The sequence below is a fragment of the Dipodomys spectabilis genome, unplaced genomic scaffold (assembly GCF_019054845.1).
Source record: "Dipodomys spectabilis isolate Male_0828 unplaced genomic scaffold, ASM1905484v1 ptg000002l, whole genome shotgun sequence".
Classification (NCBI taxonomy): Eukaryota; Metazoa; Chordata; class Mammalia; order Rodentia; family Heteromyidae; genus Dipodomys; species Dipodomys spectabilis.
Window position 1 is genome coordinate 5,522,961 of NW_024870679.1, and position 14,630 is coordinate 5,537,590.

Below are 14,630 nucleotides of genomic sequence, written 5' to 3' on the forward strand. Positions count from 1 at the left end.
TGAACAATCATTTCCTTGCTGATGGCAGTGCACGTCCTGATCCCACTTAAGAACCTATATTCTGATACTATAGACCACTTCTAGCAATTGCATTTCAGCCTCCTTCTTGCCATTAGTCCTTCATTGTCATAGTTTGATTCCAATGTCATAGCATTTACCTTATATCACCAAATCTTGTGGCTTTAGATATGCAGACTGTGAGTTCTGAAAATATCACTAATATTCACACAAGTTAGGTAGAGATGAATAACCATTGATGATTTTTCACAAATAATGCATGCTTTCCCAGTGTATCTTAGGAATGTCTTCCAGAAAGACCTTGTCACCGGCTTCATTTGTTCTACATGTGGCTACTTCTGTCCTACTCAAAAGAAAATCACAAATTGACCCCCATACCTTTTAGTTCTGATAACAAGGATTAACTCTTCTCATTTTATGTGAAACATGGAATCTGTTTTCCATTTTAAAAGGTTCAGTTTTGTTCTCTGGAACTTGGCTATTTGATTCTTCTCTGACTTCACAACACACATTTAAAATATCTTTTTTTCTCAATGTTTTATTCTTTTTTTTAGGGGGGCAACTTTTGGCACTAATTTATATCCTTCCAGATCTACTTGAAATTTGTTTTACTTCTGTTTTCTTTCTGAGATTATTTTATCCCATGTAAAAACCATTTAGTTTAGTAATTGTTAAGTGTTCCACCTTTCCTGTCAAAGAGACTAGCTTACATTCACAGAGCACAGAATTGGGAGTAAAAGTCTCATAGCTGTTTCTGCCTGGGCTGACTTCAGATGATGATCTTTAGATCTCTACTTCCTAAGCAGCTAGGATTACCGACCGGCATAAGCCGCCAGCACCCAGCACTGTGGTTAATTTCTATAGCTAAAATTTTTGGGGTGAGCTCTTTTTCAGTGTTTTGTCCCAGCACTGTTTCTAATCAATGAGCTTTTTAGCCCTACATATATAAGCTAGTACTTCACTAGTTACCAATCTCAATTCACATTCTGCAATAATATTCTATGCTAAACTTTTAACCTGGGTTCTTGGTTTTTGTTAAACAATTTGAGCACAGACCTGAGTAAAATAAATCAGAGTTTGCTATGCCCCTAGAACATCACTTCCATTCTACATAAAAAAACAAATAATTTCTTCTAAATGTTACAGGTACTAATGTATAGAAGTGGGATTCAAACCCAGGTCTGTGGGAATTAAGAACCCATGTAAAGAGAACACTGACTGTGCTCTACTCACAGGATACAGAACACGGCAGTAACCAGATCCTTTTATTCTCTTTTCTGAAGCCCAGTCCCTTTTGGATGGCAGCTCCATGATCTTCCTCTCTAAGTCTGGGGTGGTGGTGTTGGTGGTGCTGGGAATGGATTCCTGGGCCAGGGATCTCCCAGACTTCCTGAAATCTGCCATGGGCCTTCCCAGGCAATGCTACATGATTGTCTAATTATACCCTGCTCCTAATACCCACATTGCTGGGAGAATACGGATGATCCAGCAGCTAAAGGAGTGTCATGGTAGATTCCCTCTATCAACTGACTCAGTATTATGGCAGGTGATGGATTAATAAACATTTTCTAAACTCTTCTTATTGTTGCAAATATAAATACAATCTAAATATCCCGCACATTCTCTCTTCCTTTACCATCCCCATTCAAACAACCACACACACACACACACACACACACACACACACACACACACATACACACACCACACAGCTTACTGACTAGTCATATCAGAAGGCTTACATGTTTTTGAGGTATAGTTGGTGTATTAGTTGATGCACCTTTCCTCATTTTTTTCCATTTTTAATCTTGGGAAGCTCTTCCTCATCCTTCATTACTTAATTCACAAGCCAATTTAGGCTTCACCAATAAACAGGTATGTGCATTTATCCTTAATTCTGATTTCTTTCTGTCATAATTGGGTGGATTCCAACCCAGCCTGTCATTCAAGATGCTGAACCCCATGTCCACATATCCATAGCAGCAATTATCTTTTCATCTTTAGCCTCTGCCATGAGCCCAATGCCTAGGTCTAGCACATACTCCATGTGCTGACTCCCGTCCTCCTAGCAATGCACATAACAGGCACTGGGAGTGGTATAGCTGAGGCACAGAGGGATTTGTGATTTGTACATCACAGACATAAACTAGTTTTCTGATTTCAGAAAGGAACATTTGGTGATACTTCAACTCTTTCTAATACACCAATAACTCATACAGAAACAGTGAAATATTCCCTGATTGGGTTACATTTCTCCATGACAATATTGATTTATTTCTTCCCCCAAGTCTTACCCTGATTATACTTCAAGAGCCGATCCATTCTCCCTCTGCAAGAGATCAACATAGACTTTCTGCGGGAGAATAGTGTCTTAATCAACAGCCTCTTTATTCTTTATGCCTTAAGTCTCAGTGTTAGTTTCAATCTTTCTGTCTCTCCTTTCTCCTTCAGACTGATGACAAACTCAAGGCCTCAGTATTCAGCTGTTCTAGGACTGACAGTTCCTCTCTGAGTTCTGCCTCCTTATATGATTCCTGGGACACATTCTTAGGGAACAGTACTTTCTGTGAACCTATAGCAAGCAGGATATCTAAGCCAGGGTCTTTCCCCAGGGCTCCTAGGTGAGTATGGCCATGACTGAAGATCATGAGACTATGTCTGGATGGCCCTCATCAGTGTGACCAGAGACCTCAGCTTCTAGCTCTTGAACCCCACCATAATTTTGATCAACTCAATGACCAATATCTCCATTTGTCGCTAACCTTCACTGCTGCCCATAGCATTTCTTTCTTTTTTTTTTTTTTGCCCATAGCATTTCATTTCGCCTTCACATTGGGTGTAAGTGTAGCTGCCAGGTAACTATAAGTTCCATAAGGAGCCAAGAGAGTAGTCTCTCAGTTTCTAGAATTTTCTATGCAGAATTGATCATATGGAATTTATTATATGCACTGTAGAAGTTATTATGATCTAGAAACAGCATGTAATTTTCCATAGGGGTTGGTTCTAGACAGTTCCTGCATGTTGGCATTTTTTTTCAAGTGAAAATAAAACAAAAAAGAATTGCGAGCTGAATCCATCATGTGGTAGACACAGGTGGCTGCCAGGTCTTGTAATAAGGCTGGTTTTAATTGGAATGATCTATAAATGTGACACACACATTTGAGCTGAATGCAGTGGTCCATGCCTACAATCCCAGCCACTCAGGAGATGATTTGGAGGGTAATAATTTGTAGAGATTCTGGGAAAAAATATTAGATTTCCCCCTCATCTCAATAAAATAGCTGAGTACGATGGCATGCAATTGTTATCTCAGCTATGTGGGAGAAAAGTAGTAGGGTTTCAGCCCTGGCTGGCCCAGGCCAAAACACTCAAGGCCATACCTGAAAAATAAGTAAAGCAAAATCAGGTAAGTGTGTGACTCCAGCAGTAGAGGGTCTGCCTAGCAAGTGTGAGGCCTTGGGTCCAAACCCTCAAACCTCTGAAAATGAACCTCAAAAGTCTTCTTTCAAAGATCATGGAAAGTAGAAAATACATTTCCAGAAAGTTTTTATATTAATTATACCTGGAAAATATAATACACACTGTATTTTGTGTCTAATAAAAGAAGCTACAACAATGCCAAGATGGTTCTTGTTTTCAATTTTCTTATGAAGATCACAATGCATCCCAGATTACCTATGTAGCTTGTATGATCTTCTATTGGACTTCCCTTTGACACCTTGAGCTTAGTTAATCTCTGGAAGCTTCCCTACAGTTGCAATGGAAAATAAGTACAGAATTACAAGGCAGAGAAGGCTGTGAATAACAGGAGGAAGCTCCTGGAAGAAACGTTTACATTTCTGTTCCATTTACGAACTGACCTGCTACCTGCCTTGCCAGGCTTTTGGGAAGACCCTCATGGTCTCCAGAGAAATGAGGCTGAACCAAATGGCATCTGTATCCTACTTGCTGAGTGACACCTAACCTCAAAGGCTTAAAAATCAATATTGATCTTTGTCATTTATGTTCACTTGGCATTTAAATATCCTTCAGATTTATTACCTTCAGGTTAAGATTCAGTGATGGCTTTGATAGCCAAGCGGTGGAAATAAGGTATGTAGATATCATTTAATTTATGAACTCTATAGCTTCAGGGTAGCTTTGAGTTCAAGAAATATATTGACCCCATATACATTACCCTTCATTTTGTGGTGAGGATTTCCAAGATGGATCCCTATTGTGCGATTTAATTTATGGTCCGGCCAGGTACACGCATCCCCATACAACATTTCAGTATAAGTTGCACTAGCCATCAGAGAGAGATGAAATTTGGGCTTCCGAGAAACCAGCTCGATTGGATCACTCTTCTCCATGCAGGCTGGGGTACAAAGTAGCACCCTTAAAGCTTGTCAGCGGTTTGGGTCTTTTTCTGCTCTGAGAAGCTGCACGCATCAGCCTAGACAAGCAGAATCAGCCATGCTTAGCAGGCAGAGGGCGGCTCCCGGAGTTACTTACGTTGACAGCCGTGGTGCCAGGAATTTCCCGGCAGACACTCATCACACTTAGGCCCTGTAGTTCCAGTCTTACACTCACAAAATCCTGAGCCATTACAACGATCATGGATTGAGCCAAAACGGTTACAATAACATTCTGTAGAAACAAGATAACATACAGGCTGGCGACAAGTCCACATGGCTTAGAGGTTAGCAGCAGCGCAGCGGCACTTACTTAAAAGGCATCACTTACTTAAAGAAAGATGTCCCTTAATGAAATGCTCTGGCAATAACGACTCTTTCAGAAGCACTCGTTTCTTTGCTCAGCCTTCTATGATATCATTTTTTATGAGAGGGGAGGAAATCGGCTGAAAACTTTCAAGGAAATAAGACATCATGCTCTTCAGCGGTAACAGATCGTAATGGAGATTCCATTTGTTAGGCTGTTTTGAGATGGTTTAATGAACTCCACGAGAAGTTTGTGTATCAAGGATAAATCAATATGCCATCAGTGTAAAATCTGTTTTAAATTATTAAAATGGGATTATCTGTTACACTCAATATTTGAGAACTGCTGAGCATTTAAAATGTGTAATATGAATGCACTTTGCTCATTCAAACGCAGTTTTGCTTTATGATTTGGGACAGTGCCTTAACTTATTTATGGCATACTGTTTTCTGATGAGCTCTTAGATGTTGCATTTGCTCAGCAGAGTTGGTATAGCTCTTATGCAGCTCAGATGAATGATCATGAAAAGCATTCATAATTCCCAATAAATTTCCACATAGATATAATTCCAGATGTGCATTTTTCATGATCATTTTTGTTGGCAGGGCAATACCATTTTGCATAATATGAAGTAAATGGAATGCCTTTTGATTCCTCATCCATTCTTATATAGGATAGTTTACTTCTGAGACTCTATTACATGGAAAGCTAGAGGGAGAAGTGGGAATTCCTTAGGCTTTCATTAGCTGGAAGGTTGACACGTGTCATTTGTAACTTAGTTATTTGTGGGCCAAAGTTCCTTTGTGAACCAAAGACTGCATGATTGCACTATGCAGTCTTTGGCAAATTATTCTTCCTCACTGTTCTGTAATTTCCTCTGTTTTAATATAGAGCCACTATTTTTTTTCTGGCTAAAATTGAAAGACTATCATATAGCCAATAAACCAAGCCGCCTACCTAGTTATGTCCTGAGAGGTTCAGCTGAATCAAATTTACTGCCACAGATTGATATGCTACCTAGGGCCTTTGATCGGACTTTGTGTTCTTGAGGTCAATTAGATATTTTCCAAGAATTCAGACCACCTTAAAATTATGATGTATTTCATGTCAAGTTGAGTTTTGAATTCAGAATTCTTAATAAAATAAACATTTATTTTAAAATTAATTAATTAATTGTGCTCTCCTTGCAGCATGCATTTAGGGTCTGCGTGCTTTTCTCTCAAGGCAAATGTTCTTTATTTCTGCTTTTTTTTTTTTGGAGGTTAACTAGAGGTATGAGTCTCACAGCCTTTTGTCCCTTCAAACTTTGATCCAACCTCTGTCCTCAGAAAACAGCTTCCTAAGTAGCTAATATTTCAGGCATGAGCCACTCTTGTCAGATGAAACAAAATATTTATAATAGTGAAAAATGTAGATAAAAATAAAGTTAAATGATCCCTAAAATGCCCCTTTCTTGAAAATCTAGTTTGGTTTACCCTTAATAACTGGGCTTCTTTTTAAAGTAATAAGTTTTATTCTACCAATATTGTATATGTGGGAGCAATTTAAAAGAATATTTAAAAACAATAAAGTGTTTGGCTTTTAATGTCTGTCCATATGTGTAAGTCTATTCTTTTATCAAGACTGTAATATATTTCTTGTTGTGAAGTGCATTTGATCAAAGTACATGATATGCATGTTGCAAATATCATAATGAAGCTTCTTTGTATATGCTAATGAAAATAATACATCACTAATATTTTGTAAGCCAGTTAGCAAAGTTACATCTGGCCAGCATGAACTCACACGCCGTTCTAGTTAAGTACTCCAAAATAATTAATATAAGATTTTAGATGAAAAAATGTAAATAAAGAAAAACAAACCCAAACAATAGGACACTGAACCCATTGTAAGTGCCAGGGTATGTTTATAAGAGGCTAAATGTAATGTGATTCCATGACTTTATAAAAAGACAAGGAGAGTAATGATTTTATTCTCCACTGCTTGTACAAATAATTCAGATTTTCAGTTAAGGAGCCATATTCAAGGTTGGATGTCGCAGTAGTGAAAATGGCCTTGGAGAATCATATTTTTTTTTATTCCATGAAACGATAAACAAATATGCAGGATTGTGGAATTGCAAAACAACCCGAAATACTTTTGGTAGCTTGATTAAAAAGTTGTACTACAACTGATTTATAGAGATTAAGATTGCTTTGTATTTGCTTTGTTCTATATAAGGTACCTCTGATTACCTGATCTTGGTTTCAAGGAGAATTATAAATAAATACATCCTAACTTCGAGGCTCAGCAACTGCTGAGCCCTGTGTTTTATTCTAATGCAGAGCTTGTTGGGAGGCATTATTAATAATGATTACCCAAGGTCATGAACCGTGTATCCTCTAGCTTCCTGCCTAATGCTCAAGTTTATATGAAACAGAAGCATGTGAGGATGTCATCTTCATGTAATTGTTGTGTCATCACAGGATAATTACATGCCTCTTTGGAGACATGGCTGGACTGGGAATTTATATATGAAAAATAGGTAAATTCATCAGTAATTACAAAGGAGCATCACTGTGGCAACAAGGACGAGCCAGCTGCATTTTGTATTTGCTGCAATATAAAATTATATAACTACACCAAAATATCTAAGGGAAACAGAGATAGGAGCTGTTCCTTCATAGCCAGTAATAAATTGGATTGGAACCCCTCTGTACATCATCTTGACAATAAAATTAAATTAAAAATGCAAAAAAATGGAAAAGCACCTTAAGAAAGTTTTAATTTAGAGAATTTGTAGGGAAAATTCAAAGTTTCCACAACTAGCCTGATTCCTTGAAAGTGAATTATGTAAATATCTATTCATTTTCATTAGTGCTTTCTAGACAGAATGGAATTAAATTTAACTCTCAGTTGTGTGTGGTGGATCCTGTTAAATTTGACATTTAATCTTGTCCTTGACTCTTTGCCCTTCAGGCCTTCCTGATTTATTTAAATTGTTAAAATTGTGAAACACTTTAATTTTATGTGTTGTGTGATGTATGATTAGGTTTTATCCTTGTGCTCTTTTTATTTTACCTTTTCTGTTTGTTCCATGTTAGTAGCGTGGCATTCATGTCTTTCTTTTTTTTTTTTTCTTTTTTTAAGGCATTAGTTTTATTAATACTCGAGTCTTTGTAACCTAGGTGTAATGAAAGCAATTGAACTTCTGCTTATAAACTCACAGTGAAATTGCTACTGTCATCCAAAAAGCACAGTAAAAGGCATGTTAAAGTAAAATCTGACATGCTTAGCTGTGCTAATTATGACAGAATAGTTAGAGGAGTATTCAATTTTTGAAGTCAAAATGCCCATTGCTAAAACTATATGATTTGGGTCAATTTGCCTTTTTTTCTCTAGTAGAATAGAAGGAACATTATTAGTATAATACTTACCCTACTATTTTGCTAATGAGTATTAAGTTTAAAAAAAATTACAAGTCCACTCACAAAGTGTCCTATCCATCCCATCTGATCCTGACAAATCAGACCCTGAGATTCAAAGGACTTACCTAAGGCACACAGCCATCAAATACGCACTGGATTGGAACCAAACTCTCCAGGCTTTAAGTCCAGTACTTCCTCTACTAATTCACAAATGGTAAACAAGGAAGTACTTTGCAAAATAGAAACCACTGTAGATATAAACAATTTTATGTATACTCGGCCCAATTAAATTCCAAAACAACCATACAGCTATTCTATGTAACACAGCAAGAATCTATTTGACTTTAACAACCCAATCAAAAAGCAATGATCTTAGACAGAATTGGGTTCCCCCCTTTTTACTTCTTTCTTTTTATCCTCTTTCATCCCTGTCATTTTCCTTCTTCCATATTTTGTTTAATTCAGATTCTACATGAAAAATTCTACCTTCAAAATTGACCAGATAGTTAACTATCAGTCTGATAACAGATACAATATTTCATATATATACATTTTCACAGTATTCTGCACAATATAACTTAGTATAGAGTGAAATTCCATTTATTGTTTCTTCTTTTTCCATCAGCCTCCTTTTTTTGAAAAAAAAACAAACAAATTCTTGTGTCAGTATTGGGGCTTGAACTCAGGGCCTGGGTTCTGTCTCTTAGCTTTTCTACTCAAGGCTTAAACTCTACATCTTGAATAATAACTTCACCTCTGGGTTATCTGTCTATCTGTCTGTCTGTCTGTCTATCTATCTCTTACTTACTTTTGGTGGTTAATTGGAGATAAGAGTCTCACAGACTTTCCTGCCTAGTTGGCTTTGTACTGCACTCCTCCTATATAGCCCTCTGAGTAGTTAGGGTTACAGGTTTAAGTCATTAGCACCTAGCCAGCTTCCTTTTCTAACAGACAGGCTCCACTATACAAAAGGTAGGAGGAGTTTCTCTGAATGAGGAAGGGCACCTGTTCTTCAGGTGGTAGGGTCAGCTGTGGGGGAGGGCATGGTAGCACTCAAACTGTAAAGATGCTGCTTTGAGCACTTATTCAATCTGAAAGCTAAGAGAATTTATTGCCTGGAATAATTTTGGGAAAAGATTCTTTATTTAAGGGTCTATGGAAAAATTCAATAAATGGAATTTCATTCCTAGGGTAGAAAAGTGAGCCCAAATCCTTCATTACCAGTTGTTAAAGCTTTCAGTTCCAATAATAACTTTTCTTTTTGTTTGCCAGTACTGGGGCTTGAATTGAGGGCCTCCAGCTCTTGATTAACTTTTTTCTGCTCAGGACTGGCACTATACCACTTGGGCCACACTTCTACTTCTGGCTTTTTACTTGCTAGTTAATTAGAGATAAGAGTGTCTCAGATTTATCTACACTACCTGGCTTTCAAGATCAGTCCTCAGATCTTACCCTCCTGGCTTAAGCCACCAACTCCCAGCTTCTAATAGTGACATTTTAAATCCATCAGTCCTTGTTGATCATGAATGATATGCAAGATTTTCTGCTTCAATAGGTCCTATCTATAATTAAATCCTGTATAATGAATTTCCATTTTGAAGATTGATCCTACAATTTCAGAACATAGAAACAGGTCAACATGACCAGGTTTAAAGATTTCATGCACATAAAGAAAAGAAGAAAGAAAACTCTTCATTTCCCAGGCATGATTTCTCAGCTCATTCTCTTTAAACCCATAGCAACATAAAAATGATTAAAAATAGAGCCCCCCAGTATGATTTCATTCAGCACAAGTAAAATTTTAATTTATCACAGATTTCTGCTTCATTGAGAAAGTTCATTCTGGCTCAGCTGTGGTGCAAATCACCAGTCTTCCCAATCTAAATATTAGCTCCCCATAGCTTGGAAAAGCAGAAAACAAAAGCTGAAATTATAATGGAACTGACCTATGCACACATTCTCATCGTCCAGCTGTGCAGAAGCATTTCTGAAGTAGCCCAGCCTGCATAACTCACAGTGCTGCCCTCTAGTGTTGTGTTTACAGCTCACGCAAATGACTGTATTGAGCAGATCGATATAACTGCATCGATTGGAGTGGCCGAAGCATTCACAGTCTTGCAAGGAAGAACAGAGATGTATACAGAGTGTATACAGCAGCAGAGTAACAGCACACTACATGCTTGGGCTAAATGAGGGATGGAGAAAAGATGGTGGGATGGCATTACATAAATGGGAATCAACATTGACACATGGCGACAACAGGTGGTTGTGACTGGGCATGGAAGTAGCATCTGTTTCAAGCAGGATAGAAAGGTCGGACATTAGGAGCATGACTGAAGATTGGTAATTCTTGGCAGACAAGATGAACAGAAGCATTTGCAGGTGTACACCTTTAAAATTTGAGAAGGCTTGGTTTCCACTGATGCAAAAGTCTAAGTTTTGCACATGGAAGTTTTATTGGATCCCCCACACTCCCTTCATATCTGCAGTCTTTTCTTTTTCTAAAAAAAAAAAAAAGGAGAGACACATGTGAGCAGCAAGAGTCTGAAGCTGCTGTTGCCCATGGCTTCCTTGTCTCACTATAGTTTAGGTTAAGGCACTAACAGGGTTTCATTGAAATCATGGCCAATTTAGTAGGGACTGAAACAACCCTATAATACGTTGCTTTTCCCTGATGCTTAGAGAAGATGACTTTCTTACATATTTCTCTCTTCAGGCCAAAGGTGCATGGTTATGGGTAAGAGAAAGCACACACACACACACACACACACACACACACACACACACACACACATTCAACTGGGGAGAGATTATTCATATGAAAAAAAACTATTTTTAAGATTTCCCTTTCTTTCAAGTGTCATGCTAAGTCTGCTACTGAAAACAAAACAAAACAAAATACAAAACAACCCAAAAGGCAGATCACTAATAACTGACAGATTTCTCTTCCTTCCTTTCTTTAAAATGTTGGAGCTGCCTCTGAGTTTTGGGAGTGATGGTGGCAAGAACTAGAAAGGGAATGTGAAGATGGACGAAGAGAGGAGTTGGAAGGGGTGGAGTCGGGGAGGGGTACTACATACCTGTCTTCTGTCTCAACCAAAATCAAAAGTTATTAATGTGGTTCAATCTTTTCCAAAGAAATAATAAAATCAATGCCTCTTTTGGTACAATATTTATTTAAATATTTGTTAAATATCTGTTAAGTAGGAAAAAAAAGAAGGATAATGAGGTGGGTCTTCTTACATATGGAAGATAAAGCATGACTCTGAAAACTGTGTTTATCCAAACATAGTTTTTGTGTTAACCTATAACTTTTTGTTAACATCTAACTTGTATCTCACCAGGGGGCCAAACACAGTCACTCTTCAACCTCATTCTTCATTCATTCATTCACTCATTCAATTTATATTTTATAGAGTCAATCTGTTATGTGGGAAAAACTTTGCTAAATGCTGATTTACTCTTTAGACTGTGTAACATTGTAGAAAGATTATATTTTACTGAGAATAAAAATGAGTGTTATCAAGCAAGGTAAAATAAGATAACTAGCTCTAAAACAATTGTTTTCGCTAACATGCTACCACTTGTTAGAAGAATGTGGATTTATTTGTTAGAGAGTTGGCTACTCCAACAGATTGATGTGATTTGGCTAAAAATGGAGGACACTGGGACAGTGAAAAATAGAAGATACCTTGGATTTGGATCAGTAGCTTGCTGGGCTCAGTTGATTCAAGAAGACACAAGAAGAAGCAGAAGATCCTGAAGCAACCCATTTCCTTTCCTGAGATCAGCTGTATGTAAATATATGGGTAGGAAGAGGGGCTAGAGATGAGGGAAGGGAGGAGCCAGAGTGGAAAGGAGCGTTTGGGGAGGAGACTTTGGAACTTCCACATGGAGTAAGAGAAATCAACTCAATAGTTAAAGGATGCCAAGAAAAGATAATAATAGCACCGTCAATAATAATCAAGTGACAGATTCTCAAAGTCAATTTCTTTGGACAAAAATACACATTTCAAAATCAACTAGATCTGAGTTGCACCTTGTGTGTACACGCACCACCTGTGTCTTCCCACAAAATCAGAAAGCCTTCTTTCTAGAACTTTCCTGGCTTCAGAGTTTGCAACAGAGAAAATCTAGATGAAACTTTCTAGAAACAGTGGTTGCAAGTTTCTAAACCTGCTTGTTTTCCCAAGGATTGCTCAGAGCTGCCTGGAATTCCTTTGAAAAGGGCAACAGACCCCGTGTACCTAATTTCATGAAACCAGCTTTCCCCAAAGCACCTCCTATGTACAAAACTTCATCTTAGGCACTTTCTGGAGCTCTGTGGAAGCTTGACTATTGAGTTAGGCAAATGTGCTTCGGTAACTAGAAAACAAAGTAGCATCCATTAACAAGTAAAATAAATAAATAAATAAAATCTAGGCAGAGGAGGCACTCATTTCCACTTGAGGGAAATGGGTAAAATGGCCTTCAGAAATATACACAGAAGCAGGTAGGTAGATTTATTTTATGTTATAGTTATCGTTATTTATCTATTTTTTATTTATGTATTGTGCTGGTATTAGCTTTTTTTGCTCCAGGCCCCTCTCCTTGCAAGGGAAGACGTAATTAGCAATTCTCCTGAAAAGAATAAAAAGGCAGGAAGCTAGTGGAGCAAAAGTTGGAGAAATTTTGTCATATAGTTCTTTTTGTGGTGATTTCAGGGGCATTACAGGATTTGTTCAAAAGTCAAAACTACTCATTTAGCCACTAGTTGACCAAGTATTATCCAAGAAAAAAAGTCTGAAAACCATTAAAGTTTGGGGCTGTGAATGTAGCTCGCGCATTTGCCTAGCACTCCCAAAGACCTAGGCTTAATTTCCAGTACTACCCAGGGGCAGAGAAACAAGAAAAAAGAAAAGAACGAAGGAAGAAAGGAAGGAAGGAAGGAAGGAAGGGAGAAGGAGAGAAGGAGAAGGAGAGAAGAACAGAGGAATGAAGGAAGGAAGAAGTAATCCAAGTATAACATTTTGAGATCAGTCCCATGAACCACTATCCTAATATCCAATGTAACAGCATTATCTCCGATTTGAATTTAATGACAAGTACAGATTTATGTGATGACAATAATCTGTTTGGTTTTTTAAAAATTGTATTGGCAATGCTGGGTGAGAACTCAGGACCTTGCTAGGCAGGAACTCTACCATTTCAGTCAATCCACTAACCCATTTTTGTATTGTTTCTTTTTGAGATAGGGTCTTCTTTAGCCCAAGCTGGTCTTCAGTGGAATCCTCCTGTCTGCTTTCCTGTGTTACTGGGATGACAAGTATGTGCCACTACTTCCAGTCATCAATAGAGGTGGAGTTTCCAGAACTTTTCTTCCCCCCATTGGCTTCAAACCACAATTCCCTGATCTCTGCCTCCCAAGTACCTATGAGTATAAAACCTGAAACACTGCCCCTGACCTACATTAACTTTGTCTTTGTGGGTCGTTGATAGTCAAAGTTAAATAATTATATAAGAAAGCTTACCTAGCCAAACACACTCTATTATAAATTTATGCCAGCAAATAACTAGACATTTAGAATATTCCTCAAGTTAGGAGGTAGGCTTATTAAAACTAGGTTCATTTAAGATTTCTAGGATTCTTATGAGACTTTGATAAAGCTAAGCAATCTGGCCATGATATATTTGAGAATGTAAAATGAGAAAAAATATTTTGGAAAGTGATTTATTAAACATGAGAAGATCATATAAGTGTAAGGCACTGTAATTGTAATTATTAGACTTCTGTATTATCTTCCAGTGCTCTGTTCATTTACCGTTCTTTAGTACCTGCACTTCCCACTCAGGCATTGAATCCATTAATGATTGCTAATGATACAGTTAGGGCTACATTATCATATTATCCTAAAGGGATAATGCTAATAGTTTAATAATTTTCCAATTCACTGACTCACCCTGTCCTTACTTCTCTTCTATTGAAGCATAGAATTCACAGTCCATCTTACAGTCAATTTCTTTTAAATAATCTTGCTTTCTTACCCCCAACCATGCTCTTCTGGAAAAAACTTGATCCTGATTAAATTTCATTCTCCCTCTCTACATTGCCTACATACCAGCAGCTGTTTGAAGCTGGATTTTTTCTTCTCCAAAACACAGGTTTCACTTTGTATTCATGATCATTCACATCAGTGGATTCTCAGGGGTAGCTGACAATCCTTCTTAACAAAGGAGTGTTTTCTTTTGTTCCTTCTCCTTCCCTATTTATTCATTGCTTTGGTTTTTTTTTTCTTAAAATTCTTTTGCAGTTTGTTATGTTCTCAAACATTTGAGAAGCCAGTCCTTGGACATGTTTATTTTAAAAATTCATCTTCTCCAGTCTCATGAATTAAAAAAAAATCGATAGGTGGACCATTCTAAAATAGTACTTTCCAGACTGGACTAAATCCTGTTAGTGAGGGACACTGTGCTCAGACACAGACACTGCATGTAGTGGCCTTCTTAGCAGCCTCATGTGAACAT

General features: G+C 37.6%; 1 protein-coding gene across 2 annotated transcripts in view; it reads right to left on the reverse strand.

The window, feature by feature from the left end:
• Ntng1 (netrin G1) overlaps positions 1-14,630 on the reverse strand; it is a 343,587-nt gene that overhangs the window by 45,801 nt on the left and 283,156 nt on the right. The window contains exons 5-6 of one of the 2 annotated variants that reach the window (XM_042680340.1): positions 10,073-10,240; positions 4,513-4,647 (exon numbers count right to left, since the gene is read on the reverse strand). The exons of the other annotated variant lie outside the window; for it this stretch is intronic. Of the exons in view, the coding sequence (XP_042536274.1) occupies positions 4,513-4,647; positions 10,073-10,240 (303 nt within the window). The remainder of the gene's footprint in view (positions 1-4,512; positions 4,648-10,072; positions 10,241-14,630) is intronic. 2 annotated transcript variants of the gene reach the window in all.